This window comes from Salvia hispanica, chromosome 3 (genome assembly GCF_023119035.1).
Source record: "Salvia hispanica cultivar TCC Black 2014 chromosome 3, UniMelb_Shisp_WGS_1.0, whole genome shotgun sequence".
Taxonomy (NCBI): domain Eukaryota; kingdom Viridiplantae; phylum Streptophyta; class Magnoliopsida; order Lamiales; family Lamiaceae; genus Salvia; species Salvia hispanica.
This window is the reverse complement of record NC_062967.1, coordinates 1,249,987-1,273,286: the sequence shown is the minus strand read 5'-3', so window position 1 is coordinate 1,273,286 and position 23,300 is coordinate 1,249,987. Positions and strand designations below refer to the sequence as shown.

Here is a 23,300-nt window from a genome sequence, read left to right as displayed (position 1 = left end):
ATGGAAGCTAAGCTATATATTTTCCTTCGCGATTCTTCCTTAATTGTAAGTGCTAATGTGATCTCTGAAATGTTATTAACATTTGAAAAAATTATCATATAAATCATAAATTTTTATTAATTTTGGTTACTTTCATTTTTTTTGAAATTAAAATATAAATTATACTATTTGATTGTGTTACACCCATCGGTTCTCAAATAATAATCTCTATTTTTTATTTTGACATGTCATTCAAAATTAAACACTTTTAATTTTTAGGAGTTTTTCTCTTTATGAAGGCAGCCTCTAACTACTTTAATCATTTTTTTCTATACTTCTTGTATTTTGTATTAAAATTTATGTTATCTCCAAAATTTTTACTTTTAAGAGATAGAGAAAATATTGGAGTATTTTCAATTTTAATTATTACAAGACAAAGGAAATTTTTTTAAAAGTTACTTATAATTTATATTCAACTTTAAAAAGTTATAATTGTTTCGTTCATTTAAAATATAAACTTTTGAAATGACAAGAGTTTTAATGCAAAATTGGTAAAGTAAGAGAGATAGAAAGAAAAGTGTGTTAGTGCCATAAAGCTATAAATTTATTAATGGCTAATTTTGAATTATGGATTATGAAACGATTCTATTGTATGTTGGTAACCACTGTGCTCTTTCACCTTTGTTGTGTTGTGCCACACACTTTGCTGGATTTCTTTTTTGTTAATGGTGTATTATGTTGTTAGATATATTCAATAATCAAATCAGTTTTTACACTAGCTTTTTTTTTTTTTTTTGGTTTTGATTGGTAGAAAGAATACCACTTTAACACAAAGATGTAATTTTTTTCTGTATTTCTTTCTTAGCTTTTGATCATCTTCTTCATAGCTGAGCACCATCTTTCTTCATCTGATATTCCCAAAAAAAAGGTTGACACACACAAAAAAAAAAAATTGTTCAGCAGCATAGCCAGAGATGGCTTATGCTGCTCTTGTCTCTCTTGAAAACACCATACACAGATTCCTAAATGGTAATCAATTTTCCATCTCTGTCGAAGAAAAACAACAAATTACGTCTCTGCACGAGTATGTCGCTCCCATTCGAGACTTTCTCGAAGTATATCCGAACAAATCCGAGAGTTGGGACGGGCAAATAAGGGAGCTGGCTAATGCAGCAGAAGATATTCTAGGATATCTTGTGCTGGAAAAGGTTTTTTTGCCTTGTAAAGAGGAGTCCGAAATCCATCCAAGTGGAAACCACAGACCCCACCTGACAGAAGAAGTCAAGGAGACTTGGTTGAAGCTTGACAGAGTGGACTCGTATGTGAAAAAACTCCCAGATGATGCTAAAGCGAAAAGTTTGAAACGGCGAATCACGAAGATAACAATTGAACTGAAAGATATCTACGAGTTTTACGAGTTGGAGAAAACTCCTAATCGTTTTAGAGAAAAGTGGAGATATATACCAGTAGAGTTGGCCAAGCTCAAGACAAGACATGAAATTGATTCAATCATGGAGGAAGTGATGGCCATAAAGAATGATAGCAATGAAGCCACTTCATCTTCTACACTTGCACCTGTTGATGATATAGCTGGCTTCCCTCAAGACGATGCTGATGCATCTAAATGCAATCGAAGTGCAAAACATGAGCTCCAGCTGGAAAAAGTTATGGAGGAGATTGCTTTGATTTCTGCAAAAGTGAAGAATATAAAGGTTAGTTCCAGCAGCAAAGAAGTGCGACGTTGTGCTGATCCTTCTTCTCTAAGTTCTTCAGATTCTTTGACCCTCAGTTCTTCATCAACTGCTCCAACCATCCACAAAAAATCCATGGTTGGTTTTGACGATCACGTGATGAACATCAAGGAGCGGCTCTGTGGAAATCCATCCAAGCTTCAGGTCATACCGGTATGTGGTATGGGGGGCATTGGCAAAACTACTCTCGCCAGAAATGTTTATGACGATCAACTAACTAAGGAGATGTTCGACATTCGTGTTTGGATTACAGTATCACAGGATTACAGTGCACAGAGAATTCTTTCAGACCTTCTGGAGTCCCTTAAGGAATACAACGACCAAAGTGGAAAGGAAGAAAGCGCTGACATAAAGGTGTACAAAATTTTAATAGGCAGGAAATATTTAGCCGTGATGGATGACATCTGGAGAAGTGAGGCATGGGATATTGTTAGGAATGTGTTTCCTGATAATGTTAACGGAAGCCGTATCATGCTAACTACAAGGTTGTATGATGTGGCTTCTTATCCTGGTCCTTCAATCACGCCTTATGAGTTGGGTTTACTGACTGAAGAGCAGAGTTGGTACTTACTAAAGGAGAAGGTGTTTGCAAATCAGGAATGTCCTTCCGATTCGGAAAATATTGGGAAGGATATCGCAAGAAGCTGTAAAGGGCTACCCCTCGCTATCGTGGTGATTGCAGGACTTTTAGCTACAGTCCCTAAGAATCCAGCTTCGTGGATGGAGATTGCGGAAATGGTGAAGTCTGCAAAAACAGCAGAGCAAGAGCATATTGAAGAGATACTATCTTTGAGCTATGTGGAATTACCTCAGTTATTGAGGCCATGTTTCTTGTACATGGGTTCATTTCCTGAAGATCATGAGATATATACCACGAGACTCATTAGATTATGGATAGCTGAGGGTTTTGTCAAATTTCCAATCGACAACAAGTGCTTTGAAGAGGTGGCCGAAGAGTGTTTAGAAGAACTTGTGAAGAGAAACCTTGTTTTTGTCACAAAGAGGAAATCTGATGGGAGAATCAAAAGTTGCAGCCTCCATGATCTGATACGGGAGCTGTGCATAAGGAAAGCTCATGAAAGTAAGTTTTTTCTGAATTTGATGGATGAGGATACTGAAAAGGAGAATTTTATGGATAGCGTAAAAAATGAGCGTCGGGTAAGTACTTCTTATCAAAGTTTATTTTCAAGCTATGGTGGATCAACTATCCATTCCATCAAATGCTCCAAGTATAATTTAGTAAAACTGGACTTTGTCGAAGGTGTTAACTTGATGAGGGTGTTGGATGCTGAAGCTGCTGATGTGGAGTCATTGCCATCTCAATTATTTGAGCTATTTCATCTGAGATACCTTGCTGTTAGATATAGTCATAGAATTCCTAGAATCTTATCAAAACTTCGAAATTTGCAAACCTTAATCATCCGTGAAGAAAGGAGATCCAAGTTCGATGAATTTTTAGCTTGTGGGATGTTGGTGCCGTGGTGCATGCAACAATTAAGACATGTTTACTTTCAGGGGTGGATTTATTTTGACGATCCTGAAGAAACAACTTGTCCACTTGAAAATCTGCAGACAGTTTCATATGTTCACATTGCTTCTTGTAGTGAGCGGATCCTGAAAAGAATCCCAAACCTAAAAAAACTGAAGTTTGATTGTTCTGATGGTCGAGATGCAGGTTGCCTGAATGATCTGGTACATCTGCATCGACTTGAGAATTTGGAAGTATATGCTGGTAGTCTTGCAGAACCTCGGGCCAAGAGCTACAATTTTGCTTTTCCTGATAAACTCAAAAGGTTAATATTGAGGTATTTGAAACTTACTCTGGACAACATGATTGTTGTTGGTTCATTGCCAAATCTTCAAGTGCTTAAACTGAAAGGTTGCGGTTTCAGTGATGGCACATGGGAAACAACTGAAGATGAGAAGACTATGATGTACCTTCTTCATGATTGAAATCAAAATAGGCCTGTGGAGGGAAAAGTGTTGTGTGTTAAAGCTTTATATAATTGACTTTACTTGAGTGGTTTTCTTCTGTTATTTGTGTTCTGGAACTTGTTTCAATTTGTTCAATCCTTCTGTAATTAAATATTAATATGGTGTGTTATATTCATATGCTCTTATTATTGTGTGGAAGTACCATACCACATCCTTTACCAGAAGAGTGTTAGCATAGTGTGCTTTTCAAGCTAATATTTGAATGAATGATTGGTGACATTTCCAACACAACATAAAATTAATCTCATTGTAGATGAAACCAAACACTAAACAGAACCATTGTCAGCAACGCTAGAACTCATGGTGTTATATCGTGCTATGCGATAAGTTATTAAATAAGCGGTTTTAAGCTATGGGATTTTACGAAGATCTAACCTGGGGAGGAGTTAACTCATACCATTCCCCAAATGTTCTGTTCCTCCTCTGTTCTTTAACTTAGTGTCAATTCCTCGAACGAACCTTGACTTCTTTCTCCGGCATTTTCTCGAACACCTGGCGTCAATCAAATTCGTACCACAATTATGAAAAATTGTATCACAATCATGCTGATTAATCCACCACATCCAACTGTTGGAAATATATAATGGAGCATTTCAACACAATTAACATTTAGATTTATGTGAAGCTTGAAAAAATAGATGAGGAACCATGAACTTGCTTACAAAACCATCAACAAATGACGATCTTTGTATGATATTTGGATTGATGCCAGCGGAAATACCTCATCCTTCAAATTTCTGCCTTTGTTTAACTCAACAGTTGAATATTTGATCATCATCAACAGAAATTCAAAATTGAACAGCACAAATATGACTTTAGAAGTGATCTCTTAATCTCAATTTACAAAGAAAATTTAATAGAAGCTAAGCGCTCATATTTTGAAGCTAATTCAATTCCTAACTGATGGTAACTAACTTGCTGACGTGGCTGAGGTGAGCTGGCGTGCCAGCGATAACGCGTTTCCGAAAACGCTTCTTCCCACTTATTTTCCTAATGCGATCTCTGAAATGTTATTAATATATAGAAAAACTTATATCATTTTAAACCATAAATTTTCTTTTTTTGTTATTTTCATATTTTTGAAATTGAAATATAAATTACAGTACCATATTTGATTTTGTTACACCCCAAGGTTCTCAAATAATAGTCACTGTTTTTTATTTTGATCAGTCGCTAAAATTAAACTCTTTTTTTTTTTGATATGTTTTCTCTTTTATAAAGCGAATTTTACTTTTTGCTAATTATTTTAATCAATTTCTTTTTTTTCTTCTATTTTATTAATTTGCATTAAAATTCGTATTGTTCCAAGTCTCTATTTTTAAGGAATGGTGAGAGCATTATTTTCAATTTCAATTATTAGTATAAGACAATGGAAAATATATTAAGTTATACTAGTAATTTGAATTCAACTTTTAAAAGTACTAATGATGAAAACTAACAATTTAAAATGACAATCATGATTCATGGCTAACATATAATATTAATTATTAGTGATCATTGCTTTAGTTTTGTCGGCCGCTTATATGGTGAGTCACTGATAGTGCCATAAAGCTATAAAATATATTAATATAATTTTGAATTATGGATAATGAAACGATAAATTATACTAATATTATTGTATGTTGGTATTTGGTAACTACTGTGCTCTTTCGCCTTTGTTGTGGTGTGCCTCACATTTCATGTAGTGGATTGTCCACTTTGTTGGATTTATTTTTTATTCATGGTTGATTATGTTGTAAAACCTATTCAATACTCAAATCAGTTTTTCCACCAGCTTTTTTTGGTTTAGATTAATAGAAAGAATACCACTTTTACACAAAGATGTTATTTTTTCTTTATATCTTTCTTAGCTGTTGATCATCTTCTTCATAGCTGAGCACAATCTTTCATCATCTGATATTCCAAATAAAAGGTTGAAACAAAAGAAAAAAATTGTTGATCAGCATAGCCAGAGATGGCTTATGCTGCTCTTGTCTCTCTTGAAAACACCATACACCGATTCCTGAATTCTGATCTGTTCTCCATCTCTGTTGAAGAAGAGCAACAAATAACATCTCTGCGCGAGTATGTCACTCCCATTCGAGACTTTCTCGAAGTATTTCCAGACGAATCGACGAGTTGGGACGAGCAAATGAGGGAGCTGGCAAATGCAGCAGAAGATATTCTAGATTATCTTGTGTTGGAAAAGGTTTATTTGCCTTGTGAAGAGGAGTCCGAATCCCATCCAAGTGGAAACCACAGACTCCACCTGACAGAAGTAGTCGAGGAGACTATTCCGAAGGTAGAAACATTGGTAATGTTTGAGGAAGAATACCCAGATGATGCTAGAGCTGACGGTTTGAATGGCCGAATCATGAAGATGAGAACTGAATTCATAGATATCTACAAGTTTTACGATTGGGAGAAAACTTATCGTCGTTTTAGAGAGAAATGGAGATTTTTCCCAGCAGTGTGTACCAAGTTCAAGTCTAAAATCCAGTTTATACACCACTTGAACAAGACAAGAAATGACATTGATTCGATTATGGAGAAGGTGGTGGCCATCGTGAATGATAGCAACCGAGCCACTTCATCTCCTGCACTTGCACCAGTTGATGATATAGTTGGCTTCCCTCAAGATGATGCTGATGCGTCTGAATGCCATAGAAGTGCAAAGCATGAGCTCCAGCTGGAAAAAGTTATGGACGAGATTGCTTTGATTTCTGCAGAAGTGAAGAACATAAAGGTTTGTTCCAGCAGCAAAGAAGTTCAACGAGGAGCTGATTCTTCTTCTCTAAGTTCTTCATCAACTGCTCCACCCATCCACAAAAATTCCCTGGTTGGTTTTGAAGATCATGTCATGAACATCAAGGACCTGCTCTGTGGAGAACAATCCAAGCTCCAGGTCATACCAGTATGTGGTATGGGGGGCATCGGAAAAACTACTCTCGCCAGAAATGCTTATGACGATCAACTAATTAAGGAGAAGTTTGACATTCGTGTTTGGATTACAGTATCACAGGATTACAGTGCACAAAGAATTCTTTCAGGCCTTCTCGAGTCCCTGGAGGAATACAACAACCAAAGTGGAAAAGAAGAAAGTGCTGACATAAAGGTGTACCAAATTTTAATAGGCAGGAAATATTTAGTCGTGATGGATGACATCTGGAGAAGTGAGGCATGGGATATTGTTAGGAATGTGTTTCCTGATAATGGTGACGGAAGCCGTATCATGCTAACCACAAGGTTGTATGATGTGGCTTCTTATCCTGGTCCTTCAATCACGCCTTATGAGTTGGGTTTACTGAATGAAGTTCAGAGTTGGAGCTTACTTAAGGAGAAGGTGTTTGCAAATCAAGAATGTCCTTCCGATTTGGAAAATATTGGGAAGGATATCGCAAGAAGCTGCAAAGGGTTGCCCCTCGCTATCGCGGTGATTGCAGGAATTTTATCCACGGTCACTAAGAATCCAGCTTCGTGGCTGGAGATTGCAGGGACGTTGAAGTCTGCAAAAACAGCAGAGCAAGAGCACATTGAAGAGATACTATCCTTGAGCTATGTGGAATTACCTCAGTTATTGAGGCCATGTTTCTTGTACATGGGTTCATTTCCTGAAGATCAAGAGATATATGCCTCGAAACTCATAGGATTATGGATAGCTGAGGGCTTTCTCAAATTTCCAATCAACACCAAGACCTTTGAAGAGGTGGCCGAAGAGTGTTTAGAGGAACTTGTGAAGAGAAACCTTGTCTTTGTCGCAAAGAGGAAATCTGATGGGAGAATCAAAAGTTGCGGCCTCCATGATCTGATTAGGGAGCTGTGCATAAGAAAAGCTCAGGAAAGTAAGTTTTTTCTGAATTTGGTGGATGAGGATATTGAAAAGGAGAAATTTATGGAAAGCATAAAAAATGAGCGTCGGGTAAGTATGTCTTATCTAAGTTTATTTTCAAGCTATGGTGGATCAACTATCCATTCCATCAAATGCTCCAAGTATAATTTAGTAAAACTGGACTTTGTCGAAGGTGTTAGATTGGTGAGGGTGTTGGATGCTGAACCTGCTGATGTGGAGTCATTGCCATCTCAATTATTTGATCTATTTCATTTGAGATACCTTGCTATTAGATATCATCGAAATATCTCTAGTATCTTATCAAAACTTAAAAACCTGCAGACCTTAATCATTCGTGCAGTAAAGAGATCTACGGACGGATTTGTAATATCTAACGATATGATGGTGCCGTGGTGCATGCAAGAACTAAGACATGTTTACTTCAGTGGGGTGATTCAATTTGATGATCCCGGAGAAACATGCTCACTAGAAAATTTGCAGACGGTTTCGTATGTTGTCAGTGTGTGTTGTAGTGAGCAGTTCCTGAAAAAGATCCCGAACCTCAAAAAACTGAAGATTAGTTGTGATGATTTTTATGGTGGAGATCAAGATTGCCTGAATGGCCTGGTACATCTGCATCAACTTGAAAATTTGGAAGTATATTCTGATGGTTCAGTTGGATTGAGCTACAATCTTGCTTTTCCTGAGAAGCTCACAAGGTTGACTTTGAGGGATTTGAAACTTCCTTGGAATGACATGATTGTTGTTGGTTCATTGCCAAAGCTTCAAGTGCTTAAACTGAAAGGTTGCACTTGCAATGGTGGCACATGGGAAACAACTGAGGGAACATTTCCAGTGTTGGAAGTTCTTCTAGTTGAACGTTCACGGTTTGAGAACTGGATAACTGAAAGTGGCCATTTCCCAAGGCTCAGATGCCTGCTACTTCATTCTTGTCGGGATCTTAACGAGATTCCAACTGATATTGGAGAAATTCCAACTCTTCAACTGATTGAGGTTAAGGGTAATGTGAAGGAGTCTTTGTTGAAGTCGGCAGAAGTGATAAGAGAGGAACAAGAAGAAATGGGAAACAACACCCTTCAAGTTGTCTGCATTGCTACGTCGTCTACACAGCAAAGTTATTATTATTCCGATGAGGTATTTCTGGATCCCTTTTACAGTTTACTTATGTACTATGACATTATCTGAGCATCTTTTTTTGTAAGACAGGTGCTTTAAATTCACAAGTAGACCTTGTTTTTATCCCCTTTTCAAGAGTTATGGTAATGAAGGCGACTATGATGATGATCATGAGGAGGACTCTGGCGACGATGATGGTTGAAATTCAAATGGGTCAGAGGATGGAAATGTGCCAAGTGTGTGTTAAAGCTTTATCAAAGACTACTGAAGAGGTTTTCTAAGATCATGTGTGTTATGGAACTTGTTTCAATTTGTTTAATCGTTCTGTAATTGAATGTTAATAGGTGTGTTATATTAATATGTTCTTATTATTGTGTGGAAGCACTATACTACTTCCTTTCCTAGAAGAATGTTAGCACAGAAGAATGAATGTTGTTATGTGGCAAAAATAATTTTTGGAATTAGGCTACGGGATATTAAGAGCATCTAACCTGGCAGGAGTTAACTCAGTGTCAATTCCTCGAACATCTGCTGGGCATTTGGAGCCTTGACATATATTTCTGGCACTTTCTCGAATTCGATTCCCAGAGGCTGAAGGTAACAACAAAAATTATCACAATATTCAACTGTAGGAAATATATAATGGAGCATTTCAACACAATTAACATTTGGATTTATTTGAAGCTTGAAAGAAAAAGCTGAAGAATCATGAACTTGCTTAAATAACCATCACCAAATAACGATCTTTGAATCATATAAATTGATGCCAGCGGAAATACCTCATTCTCCAACTTTCTGCCTTTGTTTAACTCAACAGTTGAATAGTATTTGATAAAGTAAAACATCAACAACGGAATCTCAAATTCTACAGGCTACAGCAATCATCTGACTTTACAACTCGCACTCATCTCTTAATCTCAATTTACAAAGAATAGATAAAAGATAATTACAATTAATGGAAGCTAAGCTATATATTTTTCTGCTAATTCAATTCCTAACTGATGCTAACTAACTTGCTGACGTGGCTGAGGTGAGCTGGCGTGCCGGCGATATCGCGTTTCCGAAAACGGGCTTTCCCTCTCATTTTCCTTTGCGATTTTTCCTTAAATGCTAACGTGATCTCTGAAATGTTATTAATATCTACAAAAATTATCATTTTAAATCATAAATTTTTATTTTTTGTTATTTTTATATTTTTTGAAATTGGAATATAAATTATAATATTATACTCCTATTTAATTTTGTTACACCCCTAGGCTCTACTCTAGGTTATCAAATAATAGTCTCTATTTTTTATTTTGATTTGTCACTCAAAATTAAACACTTTTTATTTTTAGTGAGTTTTTCCTTTTTTAGAAAGTGAGCCTCATTTCTAACTAACTATTTTAATCAAATTTTTTTTCGTTTTCTCTCTTTTACTAATTTTGCATTAAAATTCATATTGTCCCAAGTCTCTATTTTTAAGAAATGGGAGAGCATTATTTTCAATTTTAGTTATTAGTATAAGATAATGGAAATTATTTAATTTATACTAATGATTTAAATTAAACTTTAGAAGTACTAATGATGAAAAATAACAATTTAAATGACACATGACTCATGGCTAACATATAGTAATATTAATTACAATTAGTGATCATTGCTTTAGTTTTGTCGGCCGCTTATATGGTGAGTCACTGATAGTGCCATAGAGCTATAAAATTTATAACTGATTAATTAAGAATTATGGATAATTATACTACCACTATATTATTGCATGTTGTTAACTACTATGCTCTTTCACCTTTGTTGTGTTGTGCCTCATAATTCATATAGTGGATTCTCCACTTTTGCTGGATTTCTTTTTTATTCATGGTTGATAGCATATTTAATACTCAAATCAGTTTTCCCACCAGCTTTATTTGGTTTAGATTAATAGAAAGAATACCACTTTAACACAAAGATGTTATTTTTTCTTTATTTCTTTCTTAGCTTTTGATCATCTTCTTCATAGCTGAACACCATCTTTCTTCATCTGATATTCACAAAAAGGTTGAAACAAAAGAAAAAATAGTTCATCAGCATAGCCAGAGATGGCTTATGCTGCTCTTGTCTCCCTTGAAAACACTATACAACGATTCCTAAATGGTAATCTATTTTCCATCTCTGTCGAAGAAAAACAGCAAATTACATCTCTGCTTGAGTATGTTACTCCCATCCGGGACTTTCTCGAAGAATTTCCGAATGAATCCAAGAGTTGGGAGGAGCAAATGAGGGAACTTGCAAACGAAGCAGAAGATACTATAGAATATCTTGTGTTGGAGAAGGTTTTTTTGCCTTGTGAAGAGGAATCTGAATCTCATCCAAGTGGAAACCACGGACTCGACCTGAAAAAAGTTGTCAAAGAGACTTTTTCGAAGCTGGGGACAGTGTCCGAGATCGTGGAAGAATTCCTAGATGATGCTAAAGCTAACAGTTTGAAAGGCCGAATCACAGAGATAGCAAGTGAACTGAGAGAAACCTACAAATTTTACAAGTTTGAGAAAACTCATCGTCGTTTTAGAGAAAAGTGGAGATTGTTACCATCAGAGTTGGCCAAGCTCAAGCCTAAAATCCAGTTTATACACCACTTGAACAAGACAAGAAATGATATTAATTCGATCATGGAGGAAGTGATGGCCATCGAGAATGTTCGCAATAAAATTGATTCGATCATGGAGGAAGTGATGGCCAGCGAGAATGATCGCAATGAAATTGAAGCCGCTTTATCTACTACACTTTCACCTGTTGATGATATAGTTGGCTTCCCTCAAGATGATGCTGATGCGTCTAAATGCTATCGAAGTGCAAAACATGAGCTCCAGCTGGAAAAAGTTATGGAGGAGATTGCCTCGATTTCTGTAGAAGTGAAGAACATAAAGGTTAGTTCCAGCAGCAAAGAAGTTCAACTTGGTGCTGATTCTTCTTCTCAAAGTTATTCAGATTCTTTGACAGTCAGTTCTTCATCAGCTGCTCCACCCATCTACAAAAACTCCCTGGTTGGTTTTGACGATCACGTGATGAACATCAAGGAGCGGCTCTGTGGAAATCCATCCAAGCTTCAGGTCATACCGGTATGTGGTATGGGGGGCATTGGCAAAACTACTCTCGCCAGAAATGTGTATGACGATCAACTAATTAAGGAGATGTTCGACATTCGTATTTGGATTACAGTATCACAGGATTACAGTCCGAAGAGAATTCATTCAGACCTTCTGGAGTCCCTTAAGGAATACAACGACCAAAGTGGAAAGGAAGAAAGCGCTGATATAAAGGTGTACAAAATTTTAATAGGCAGGAAATATTTAGTCGTGATGGATGACATCTGGAGAAGTGAGGCATGGGATATTGTTAGGAATGTGTTTCCTGATAATGGTGACGGAAGCCGTATCATGCTAACTACAAGGTTGTATGACGTGGCTTCTTATCCTGGTCCTTCAATCAAGCCTTATGAGTTGGGTTTACTGGATGAAGTTCAGAGTTGGAGCTTACTTAAGGAGAAGGTGTTTCCAAATCAAGAATGTCCTTCCGATTTGGAAAATATTGGGAAGGATATCGCAAGAAGCTGCAAAGGGTTGCCCCTCGCTATTGTGGTGATTGCAGGACTTTTATCCACGGTCACTGAGAATCCATCTTCGTGGCTGGAGGTTGCCGGGACGTTGAAGTCTGCAACAACTGATGAGAAAAATCATATTAAAAAGATACTATCTTTGAGCTATGTGGAATTACCTCAGTTATTGAGGCCATGTTTCTTGTACATGGCTTCATTTCCTGAAGATCATGAGATATATACCACGAAACTCATTAGATTATGGATAGCTGAGGGCTTTCTCAAATTTCCAATCAACACCAAGAGCTTTGAAGAGGAGGCTGAAGAGTGTCTGGAGGAACTTGTGAAGAGAAACCTCGTTTTCGTAACAAAGAGGAAATCTGACGGGAGAATCAAAAGTTGCAGCCTCCATGATCTGATACGGGAGCTGTGCATAAGAAAAGCTCAGGAAAGTAAGTTTTTTCTGAATTTGATGGATGAGGATACTGAAAAGGAGAATTTTATGGATAGCATAAAAAATGAGCGTCGGGTAAGTACTTCTAATCTAAGTTTCTTTTCAAGCTATGGTGGATCGACTATCCATTCCATTAAATGCTTCAAGTATCATATAGTAAAACTGGACTTTGTAGAAGGTGTCAACTTGATGAGGGTGTTGGATGCTGAAGCTGCTGATGTGGAGTCATTGCCATCTCAATTATTTGAGCTATTTCATCTGAGATACCTTGCTGTTAGATATTATCGTAGTATCCATGGAATCTTATCAAAACTTAAAAACCTACAAACCTTAATCATTCGTGCAGAAAAGAGATCTGATATCGGAGTATTAAAAGCTTGTGGCATGTTGGTACCGTGGTGCATGCAAGAATTAAGACATGTTTATCATAGGGGGATTCTCTTTGATTATCTGAACGAAACAACATGTTCACTAGAAAATCTGCACACGGTTTCGTATCTTCTCAGTGTGTGTTGTCGTGAGCATATACTGAAAAAGATCCCAAACATAAAAAAACTGAAGGTTTATTGTGATTATGGTTTTGATGGACAGGATGGTAACCTGAATGACCTGGTACATCTGCATCGACTTGAGAATTTGGAAGTATATGCTGGTGGTTTGTTTAGACTCAGCTTCAATCTTGCTTTTCCTGAGACGCTCAAAAGGTTGATTTTGGGGGATTTGAAGCTTACTCAGAACAACATGATTGTTGTTGGTTCATTGCCAAATCTTCAAGTGCTCAAACTGAAAGGTTGCACTTGCATTGGTGGCACATGGGAAACAACTGAGGGAACATTTCCAGTGTTGGAAGTTCTTCTAGTTCAACGTTCACAGTTTGAGAACTGGATAACTGAAAGTGGCCATTTCCCAAGGCTCAGACGCCTGCTACTTCATTCTTGTCGGGACCTCAACAAGATTCCAACTGATATTGGAGAAATTCCAAGTCTTCAACTGATTGAGGTTAAGGGTGATGTGAAGGAGTCTTTATTGAAGTCGGCAGAAGTGATAAGAGAGGAACAAGATGATATGGGAAACAACATCCTTCAGGTTGTCTGCATTGCTGCTAAGTCGTCTTGACATTGAAGTTATTATTCCGATGAGGTATTTTTGGATCCCTTTTACAGTTTACGTATATATGACATTATCAGAGCATTTGTTTTTCTAAGACGTGTGCTTGAAATTCACATGTAGACCTTGTTTTTTAGCCCCTTTTCAGGAGTTTTGATGATGAAGATGACAATGATGAGGATGATGTACCTTCCTCATGGTTCAAATTCAAATGGGTTAGAGGATGGAAACGTGTTAAGTGTGTGTTAAAGCTTTATCAGTGAGACTTTACTGAAGAGGTTTTCTAAGACTGTGTATGTTATGGAACTTGTTTCATTGTTTAATCGTTCTGTACTTGAATGTTAATATGGTGTGTTATATGAATATGTTCTTATTATTGTGTGGAAGTACCATATTACTACATCCTTTCCTAGTGTGCTTTCTAATGCTAGTATTTGTATGAAAATGAATGAATGTTGACATTTCCAAAACATCATTAAAGTAATCTCATTGTACATGAAACCAAACACTAAATAGAACCATAGTCAGGAAACATAGTATATACAATTACTCATTGATGCGAATAACATTATACTACATGCTTAGATAAATCTTTTACTTACATCTAGCTTATTTGACATTTTCCTAATAGATGATTTCTCAAGCACAGAAGCATTTGCACATTCTCTTTATCTAATTTGAATTTATCTCGATGTTCATACCCACTGATTCTTGATTCAATTTCAACTGGTTGTGGTACCTTGAAATATTGTAAAAATAGTATAGTAATAGTAAAAATCTTGGAGTAATGAAATTTTAGACAATTTCTTAGGGAGTTTCATATGGCCCTCACATATGCTATCTTCAATTCAAAATGCCCAAAGTTGACAGAGATGTGGCCTGTCACCAAACTAATGGGCCCATTCGATTGCTGCCAAACAATATACTTACTACTTTAGTTAGTCACTAATATTGCAATAATGATAAAACCTGTCTGGAAGAGTTTTATTAGACGCCATATTTGAATTATAGATCAAGAAAATTTGTGCTCCACAGCATATCCAGAGATGGCTTTTGCTGCTCTTGTCTCACTTGAAAACACCATACACCGATTCCTGAATTCTAATCTGTTCTCCATCTCTGTCGAAGAAAAGCAACAAATCACATCTCTGCTCCAATGTTACTCCCACTCGAGACTTTCTCGAAGTATTTCCAGACGAATCCAAGAGTTGGGACGGGCCAATGAGGGAACTCGCAAATGCAGCAGAAGATATTCTAGAATATCTAGTGCTGGAAAAAGTTTTTTTGCCTCGCGATGATGAGTTTGTATTCCATCCAAATCGAAAACACAAACTCAGCCTGAAAAAAGTGGTCCAAGAGACTTATTTGAAGCTAGAAAATGTGATTGAGTTAATGGAAGAATTCCCAGACGAAAACAGTATGAAAGGTCGAATCACAAAGATAACAAACGAAGTGAGAGATATCTATCAGTTTTACGAGTGGGAGCAAATTCACTGCCATTTTAGAGAAAAGTGGAGATTTTTACCAGCAGAGTGTTCCATGTTCAAACCTAAACTCCAGTTTATACACCACTTGAACAAGACAAGAAATGAAATTGATTCAATCATGGAGGAGGTGATGGCCATGATGAATGATAGCAATGCATCCAACTCATCATCTACACTTGCACCAGTTGATGATATAGTTGGCTTCCCTCAAGATGATGCTGATGCGTCTGAATGCCATCGAAGCGCAAAACATGAGCTCCAGCTGGAAAAAGTTATGGAGGAGATTGCTTTGATTTCTGCAAAAGTAAAGAACATAAAGGTTAGTTCCAGCAGCATAGAAGTTCAACATGGTGCTGATTCTTCTTCTCAAAGTTCTTCAGATTCTTCTACTCTCAGTTATTCATCAACTGCTCCACCCATCCAAAACAATTTCATAATTGGTTTGGAAGATCACGCGAGGAACATAAAGGACCGGCTCTGTGGAAATCCATCCAAGCTCCAGGTCATACCAGTATGTGGCATGGGGGGCATCGGCAAAACTACTCTTGCCAGAAATGTTTATGACGATAAATTAATTGCGGAGAATTTCCCCATTCGTGTTTGGGTTACTATATCACAGGATTATAGTGCAGAGAGAATTCTTTCAGACCTTCTGGAGTCCTTGGAAAGGAACACAACAACAAAGGTATTTAGTCCTTCTGAAGAACACAACAACAAAGGTGGAAAGGAAGAAGACGCTGATAAAAAAGTGTACCAACTTTTAATGGGCAGAAAGTATTTAGTCGTGATGGATGATATCTGGAGGAGTGAGGCATGGGATATCGTTAGGAATGTGTTTCCTGATAATGTAAACGGAAGCCGTATCATGCTAACTACAAGATTGTATGATGTGGCTTCTTATCCTGGTCCTTCAATCAAGCCTTATGAGTTGGGATTCCTGACTGAAGATCAGAGTTGGAATCTACTTAAGGAGAAGGTGTTTGCAAATCAAGATTGCCCATCCAATTTGGAATATATTGGGAAGAATATCGCAAGAAGCTGCAAAGGGTTGCCCCTCGCTATTGTGGTAATTGCAGGACTCTTAGCTACAGTCACTAAGAATCCAGCTTCGTGGATGGAGATTGCGGAAATGGTGAAGTCTGCAAAAACAGCAGAGCAAGAGCATATTGAAGAGATACTATCTTTGAGCTATGTGGATATACCTCAGTTATTGAGGCCATGTTTCTTGTACATGGGTTCATTTCCTGAAGATCATGAGATACATACCACGAAACTCATAAGATTATGGATAGCTGAGGGCTTTCTCAAATTTCCGATCAACACCAAGAGCTTTGAAGAGGTGGCTGAAGAGTGTTTAGAGGAACTTGTGAAGAGAAACCTTGTTTTTGTAACAAAGAGGAAATCTGATGGGAGAGTTAAAAGTTGCAGCCTCCATGATCTGATAAGGGAGCTGTGCATAAGAAAAGCTCAAGAAAGTAAGTTTTTTCTGAATTTGATGGATGAGGATATTGAAAAGGAGAAATTTATGGAAAGCATAAAAAATGAGCGTCGGGTAAGTACTTCTTATCTAAGTTTATTTTCAAGCTATGGTGGATCAACTATCCATTCCATCAAATGCTCCAAGTATCATATAGTAAAACTGGACTTTGTCGAAGGTGTTAGATGAGGGTGTTGGATGCTGAAGCTGCTGATGTGGAGTCATTGCCATCTCCATTGTTTGAGCTATTTCATTTGAGATACCTTGCTATAGATATAGTAATCATATCCCTAGAATCTTATCAAACCTTCAAAATCTGCAAACCTTAATCATCCGTGAAGAAAAGAGATCTAAGTTAGGAGTTGTAGTAGCTTGTGGGATGTTGGTGCCATGGTGCATGCAACAACTAAGACATGTTTACTTTCAGGGGGAGATTTACTTTGATTATCCCGAAGAAACAACTTGTCCACTAGAAAATTTGCACACGGTTTCGTATGTTGAGAGTGCTTGTTGTAGTGAGGAGATCTTGAAAAGGATCCCAAACCTAAAAAAACTGAAGGTTGATTGTTCTCATGGTCGAGATGCAGGTTGCCTGAATGATCTGGTACATCTGCATCGACTTGAGAATTTGGAAGTATATGCTGGTCTTGGTTTGTGATCTCGGCCCAAGAGCTACAGTTTTGCTTTTCCGGAGATGCTCAAAAAGTTGACTTTGAGGGATTTGAAACTTCCTTGGAACGACATGATTGTTGTTGGTTCATTGCCAAATCTTCAAGTGCTTAAACTGAAAGGTTGCACTTGCAGTGGTGGCACATGGGAAACAACTGAAGGAACATTTCCAGTGTTGGAAGTTCTTCTGGTTCAAGGTTCAGGGTTTAAGAACTGGATAACTGAAAGTGGCCATTTCCCCATGCTCAAACGCCTGCTACTTCATTCTTGTTGGATCTCAACGCGATTCCAACTGATATTGGAGATATTCCAACTCTTCAACTGATTGAGGTTAAGGGTGATGTGAAGGAAGTCTTTATTGGAGTCAGCTGAAGTGATAAGAAAGGAACAAGATGATATGGGAAACAACACCCTTCAAGTTGTCTGCATTGCTAAGTCGTCTTGACAATTGAAGTTATTATTCCGATGAGGTATTTTTGGATCCCTTTTACAGTTTACTTATATATGACATTATCGGAGCATTTTTTTTCTAGGGCGTGTGCTTGAAATTCACATGTAGACCTTGTTTTTAGCCCCTTTTCAGGAGTTTTGATGATGAAGGCGACTATGATGAGATGTGATGTACCTTCCTCATGATTCAAATTCAAATGTCAGAGAATGGAAATGTGTTGAGTGTGTTAAAGCTTTATCAAAGAGACTTTACTGAAGAGGTTTTCTAAGATTATATGTGTTATGGAACTTGTTTCAATTTGTTTAACCGTTCTGTAATTGAATGTTAATATGGTGTGTTATATTAATATGTTCTTATTATTGTGTAGAAGTACCATACTTCATCCTTTCCTCGAAGAGTGTTAGCATAGTGTGTCTTTCTAATGCTACATTTCCAAAACATCATAAAACTAATCTCATTGTACATGAAACCAAACACTAAATAGAACCATAGTCAGGAAAGATAGTAAGTATTTATGTTGAAATATCATTCTATGAAATAAGTTACTATTAAATATGTGGCGCAGAAATCATTTGTGGTACTGAATTCGTGAGATATTATGAAGTTCTAACCTGGGGAGGGTGAACTCATATCAATCCCCAAACATTCATGTTCCTCCTCTCTGTCCTTCAACTCAGTGGCAATTAAACTTTTTCAACTCACTTTTTATTAGATTTCTTAAAACCCTTGCTGGGTCAAAGTGTCCCAAATTATCTGGGACGAAGGGAGTATTATTTGTATGGCATCCCATATACCAAATGAATTCCCTCTCTCATAGACTAGTATTCTGAGATGAATTGTCTAATATTCCATTCAACTTTACAAGAATCAGAAACTCATCTTTAAAAGCATCCTTCATTGGCTGACATTAGTTAAAACAATCTACTGAAAGCGTCACATGGAAAGAATGAATCTAGTTGTCATAAACAAATAAATCACACAGAGAGAGAACAGAATGATTAAGCCTGAGATCCTGCACTTCTCATCTGGTTCTTGAATATGTTCCTGAAAACTATAAGGTTTAGAAATCGGATTTCATCGCCTCCGCAGTCTTACGGTTACCTCACCAAATGGATTCCGCTCGTCCCCGTTGGTGCAGTCTCTTGTTTTAAGAACCTGCAACAGTTTTTAAGTCGGTACAACAAAAAAGAAGCCTCGTAAGTTATAACTCAACAGTCGATTCTTATAAATCTTAGCTTCGTTCCAGCCCAGAAATAGCCTCGGATAAACACACTTCTTTCCATATTCCACCCTCACTTCTTTATCAGCTTCCATATGTTATTCATAACCAACACTAGTAAAAAAACTCCAAAGCTACAACTACGTTGTACACATAAGTAGCATTCATGATACCTAAAGCTTTTGCCACACTTGCTCTTCTCAACAAAAAACCAGAAGCAGAAGCAACTGAACAAGGTTGTCATTGGTATCATATGAATCATACATCGCAGCAATGATCGTAACTAACAAAGAAGCAACTAGAAAACGAATCCTTCAAGAAAACAACGAGCATGGTTCTGACCAACTCAGATGGCAAATGCAACTACTACAAATCAAACAGAAGCCAAAACAATTATTTTGAGAATGTATTCAATGTAAGAACTACTCCATCAAATTTGATTGCATACTTTTCAATGAACAAAGAGCTTTACAATGTAACACTTTAACAATAAGGGATGTGACAGTACCTGATCAGCAGCAGATTCACCGATGAGTCATGCAACGACTTGAAGGGTATCATTTCCCCATCCCCGTTGGATCTCGAGAATCCGCTTGACTGAATTCACAAGTGACCTCTTTGCTCTTCCCTTCACCTCAACCAGCTCAAGGGTTGGAATTTCCCCGATATCTTCAGGTATCTCAGCAAGCTGCCAACAGTCATCGAGCATCAGGCGCTTCAGCATCGGAAAGTGGCTACTTTCAGTTATCCAGTGCAAGAGATCTGACTGTTCTATAAGCAGAAATTCCAAAAGAGGGAACTCTCCATCAGTCGTTTCCCATCTGTAGCCTTTGCAAGCCTGATGAGTTAGTTTCAGCACTCGAAGATTTGGCAACGAACCAACAATTGTCATCTCGTCCCAAGGAAGAGCCACACGACTTAAGGTCAGCCTTTTCAGCATCCTAGGAAAGGTAAAGATATCCTTTTGGCAAAATGCACCACCAAAGGATGAACGTAACTTCAAATCTTCAAGTCTACGCAGATGTACTAAATTGTTAAGATAATTGTCACCTGGACGACTATCCATGCAATCAATCTCTAACTTCTTTAGGTTTCTGATCATTCTCAAAATCCTTTCACTACACATGGCATGTGACACTATAGAAAGTGTTTGAAGATTATTTAGACCAGAAGCTGTTCTTCCTTCGGGATCAGGTAACCTGCCACAGAAGACAAGATGTCTTAACTGTGGCATCATCCAAATTTCTTGTGGTAAACAGATGCGATGGGATCTAAAAAGCGTCCATTCGTTCGCTGCACGAAGGATCAAAGTTTGAAGATTACGAAGCTTCGAAATGGCTGAAGGGATCCTTCCATGAATGTATATAGCAAGGTATACCAGATGAAACAGATTGAATAGTTCATCAGGAAATAAAGAAACATAAACATCTCTCGCATCTAACACCCTAAGTAATCTAAATCTTTCCAACATGTTTTCTACTGAAATGCCACGGAAGCACAAAATCGTATGGATGGTTAAGCCGTACAATTTTAAAATGTAAGGTAAGCTCGAAGGAGTTACACTGACACGGCGCAGATTGTTTTTGCCCTCTACTGAAATCAACTTTGTCACATTCTGGGCCTTCCACCTACTGAAATTCACAAGAAACTTCTCTTCACATGCTTTTCTTATGCACAGATCTCTCATCAGATCATGGAGGCTGCATCTTTTGATCCTTCCATCAAACTTTCTCTTGGTGACTAAAACAAGATTTCTCTTGACAAGATCCTCCAAGCAATCCCCTGCCTCTTCTTCCAAGGTTTTAGATCCCTTCGGGCGTCTCAAAAATCCCTCAGCTACCCATAATCTGATAAGTTTTGAGACAGGGACCTCATAATCTTCTGGAAAGCCTCCCATGTACAAGAAGCATGACCTCAGATAATGAGGCAAATGGGTGTAACTCAAAGACAATACCTTTTCACATTGTCCTCCTACAGTAACTGAATTTACATCTTGTGCAATTTTTCTCCATGAAGCTAGATTGCTGTCCATTGTGGATAGTATCCCAGCAACAACCACGATTGTGAGGGGCAGCCCTTTGCAGCACCTCGCAACCTCTTTTCCAATATTCTCCAATTCGGGAGGACAATCTTGATGTGCAAACACCATCTGTCGAAGTAGATTCCAACTTTGATCATCATCCATCAAACGCATCTTGTGAAAAGGGCTCAAATGATCAGCATAAGCAGCCACACCAGTTTCTCTAGTCGTTAACATGACTCTGCTTCCATTACCATCATCGGGAAGTATACATCTTACATCGTCCCAAACCTCAGTTGTCCAAATATCATCCATTACAATGAGATACCTCCTGCCTTTCAAGATTTTGAACACGCTTTCACTACTTTGCTCAGAGCTTTCTGTGTTGAATTCTTCCATGGAAGCTAGGAGGCTTGAAAATATCACCTCTGCATTGTAGTCCTGTGATACTGTCACCCAAGCACGAATGTCGAACTGCTGCACCGTAAGTGGATCATCATAAGCACACTTTGCGAGAGTGGTTTTACCAATGCCTCCCATTCCAACGATTGTAATAACTTGTAAATTGGGTGATTCTCCACAGAGTCGTGACTTTATTTCCAACAAATCTTCATGTAAACCAACCACATAGTCAATCTTGGTAACTGGAGCAAGTCTAGAAGGCGAAGAACCTGCTACAGAAGAATCACCAAGTTGCACTGCATCTGAGCTATTATTCTTTATGGCCATCACTTCCCTTGTGATTGAATCTGCTTCTGCTCTGATCTTTCTCATTTGGTGTTTAAACTTGGATTTGGAAGCTAAAACTGTCCACCAATGTGTTGGAGCTTCCTCCAGCATGAAAGACTCAATAACAACTTCTGCTTCATATGCTAAATCTCGGATTCTCCCATCCACAATGTTGGCCTTCTCTGGAAAATCTTCAAGAAACCCTTGCAAGAATATAAATGGTTCGTAGATAGATCGAATTTGCTGTTTCTTATTACGAGAAATGGAATATCTATCTTGATCCAAGATCACTTTTCCAGCAGTTTGGGCAAGGGAAAGAACAGCAGCATAAGCCATCTTTGCTGATCACAGTTAAAAAGTTTGAGTGAGAAGATTTTGCCAATCAAAATAAACCAAGCTGAAAAAACGAGTGATCAAGATTTAGAAGTTTATGTGGCATGATTTTTGCAGATCAAGATAAACCAAGCAGGAAAAATGAGCAAATGATTGATAGAGAGAGAAAGAGAAAAATTTTATAAAACCAAACAATGAAGAACTTCAAAAAAGGCAATATAGCCTTCAACCAATAATTCATAGTGGTCCCTTGCACATGACAATCACTAAGTTGTGTCTTTGTTGGTATTATTCACCTAAGGAATTTAGACAGTTTTCCAAAGTAAGTTAGAGCTACTTTTTTAATGCATTTCTTGTAAAAAAAAAATACAAATTGCACTCAGTGTGCAATCAGAGAAAACTTCAAGAACTAGGAAAACTAATTCACATGCTAACAACATAAAATCTTAAGTGCAGTTTTTCAAATATTAGTAAAAAGGCATCATCCAAAATTTGAAGGCCCCACTGCTTCAACAGTACAAAATTCATATCAGCTACTATAATCTCAGAAAATGTTTGACAGAAATGTTTGTAAGTTGTTGTTTTCATGCAAAAAGGTTGCCTGTTGGAACCAACCAGAAGAAATTTCTGTGAGATAAATCGTAGATCTCCTTACCTGCCGAGCCAAAATTATTAGCTGTTAATCCGATACTACCAGCACCAGACACAACACAAAATCACAAACCTATCAATGCCCTTAAAACAACAAAATTAGTTATCGTTTTTTGTTTTGGGAAATGAGATTTTTATCTTCAACCAGAAAAAAGAAACGTACTCCCTTTGTCCCACCGCATGTGATTGATTTCTTTTTGGCACGGGAGATTGAGTGAATAAAGTAGGAGAAATAAAGAGAGTAAAATAAGAGAGATCAGATATTTTGTAATTAGGCTTTTGGCTATAACATGGAAATCAATCACTTGTAGTGGGACAACCAAAAAAAAAAAGGAAATCAGTCACTTGCGGTATTTTCTATACCAAAAGAATTCCATCTCTCCTCTCCTGATAGATTAGTATTTTTAGATGCAATATTCGGTATTCTGTTCAACGTTTATAAGAATCAGAAACTCATCACTAAAA

At 37.5% G+C, this 23,300-nt stretch overlaps 5 protein-coding genes and 1 long non-coding RNA gene across 10 annotated transcripts; 4 read left to right on the top strand and 2 right to left on the bottom strand.

Moving 5' to 3' along the window:
* Positions 1–953: 953 nt before the first annotated feature.
* Positions 954–3,683, top strand: LOC125214645 (putative late blight resistance protein homolog R1A-3). Its single transcript, XM_048115757.1, has one exon. The coding sequence runs from the start codon at positions 954–956 to the stop codon at positions 3,681–3,683; it is 2,730 nt and encodes a 909-aa protein (XP_047971714.1).
* Positions 3,684–5,424: 1,741 nt separating this feature from the next.
* LOC125212939 (putative late blight resistance protein homolog R1A-3) lies at positions 5,425–9,051 on the top strand. Its single transcript, XM_048113251.1, has 2 exons — positions 5,425–8,688; positions 8,761–9,051. The coding sequence occupies exons 1-2, from the start codon at positions 5,680–5,682 to the stop codon at positions 8,767–8,769; spliced, it is 3,018 nt and encodes a 1,005-aa protein (XP_047969208.1). The 5' UTR covers positions 5,425–5,679; the 3' UTR covers positions 8,770–9,051.
* Positions 6,765–9,742, bottom strand: LOC125212940. Its single transcript, XR_007174801.1, has 3 exons — positions 9,450–9,742; positions 9,162–9,261; positions 6,765–7,521 (listed from the first exon to the last, which is right to left on the bottom strand). It is a non-coding gene; the product is annotated as an uncharacterized LOC125212940 (long non-coding RNA).
* Positions 9,743–10,488: 746 nt separating this feature from the next.
* On the top strand, positions 10,489–14,185 carry LOC125212938 (disease resistance RPP8-like protein 3). 2 transcript variants are annotated; one of them, XM_048113250.1, is made up of 3 exons: positions 10,489–12,767; positions 13,284–13,832; positions 13,937–14,185. In XM_048113250.1, the coding sequence occupies exons 1-2, from the start codon at positions 10,743–10,745 to the stop codon at positions 13,806–13,808; spliced, it is 2,550 nt and encodes an 849-aa protein (XP_047969207.1). In that variant the 5' UTR covers positions 10,489–10,742; the 3' UTR covers positions 13,809–13,832; positions 13,937–14,185. The 2 variants fall into 2 exon arrangements, with proteins under 2 accessions (XP_047969207.1, XP_047969206.1); XM_048113249.1 differs by having other exon boundaries at positions 10,489–13,832.
* Positions 13,828–17,757, top strand: LOC125214634 (disease resistance protein RPP13-like). Its single transcript, XM_048115738.1, has 6 exons — positions 13,828–13,832; positions 13,948–14,014; positions 14,928–16,838; positions 16,949–17,041; positions 17,191–17,367; positions 17,434–17,757. Exons 1-6 carry the CDS (start codon positions 13,828–13,830, stop codon positions 17,755–17,757), a joined length of 2,577 nt encoding a protein of 858 aa, XP_047971695.1.
* Positions 17,758–18,674: 917 nt separating this feature from the next.
* LOC125212647 (putative late blight resistance protein homolog R1A-10) lies at positions 18,675–23,163 on the bottom strand. 4 transcript variants are annotated; one of them, XM_048112867.1, is made up of 3 exons: positions 22,800–23,163; positions 19,611–22,192; positions 18,675–19,038 (listed from the first exon to the last, which is right to left on the bottom strand). In XM_048112867.1, the coding sequence occupies exon 2, from the start codon at positions 22,185–22,187 to the stop codon at positions 19,638–19,640; it is 2,550 nt and encodes an 849-aa protein (XP_047968824.1). In that variant the 5' UTR covers positions 22,188–22,192; positions 22,800–23,163; the 3' UTR covers positions 18,675–19,038; positions 19,611–19,637. The 4 variants fall into 4 exon arrangements, with proteins under 4 accessions (XP_047968824.1, XP_047968823.1, XP_047968825.1 ...); XM_048112866.1 differs by having other exon boundaries at positions 19,611–23,163; XM_048112868.1 differs by lacking the exon at positions 18,675–19,038 and adding an exon at positions 19,045–19,468 and having other exon boundaries at positions 19,611–23,163.
* Between the last annotated feature and the right edge of the window lie 137 nt (positions 23,164–23,300).

Bases quoted from the DNA above. Each gene is read 5' to 3' on its own strand.
- LOC125214645 (XM_048115757.1), top strand. From the start codon at position 954: ATGGCTTATGCTGCTCTTGTCTCTCTTGAAAACACCATACACAGATTC.
- LOC125212939 (XM_048113251.1), top strand. From the start codon at position 5,680: ATGGCTTATGCTGCTCTTGTCTCTCTTGAAAACACCATACACCGATTC.
- LOC125212938 (XM_048113249.1), top strand. From the start codon at position 10,743: ATGGCTTATGCTGCTCTTGTCTCCCTTGAAAACACTATACAACGATTC.
- LOC125214634 (XM_048115738.1), top strand. The intron at 14,015-14,927 runs GTTAGAGGATGG...TCTCTGTCGAAG, and splicing joins CATGGTTCAAATTCAAATGG to AAAAGCAACAAATCACATCT. The intron at 16,839-16,948 runs GTAAGTACTTCT...CGAAGGTGTTAG, and splicing joins GCATAAAAAATGAGCGTCGG to ATGAGGGTGTTGGATGCTGA.
- LOC125212647 (XM_048112866.1), bottom strand. From the start codon at position 22,187: ATGGCTTATGCTGCTGTTCTTTCCCTTGCCCAAACTGCTGGAAAAGTG.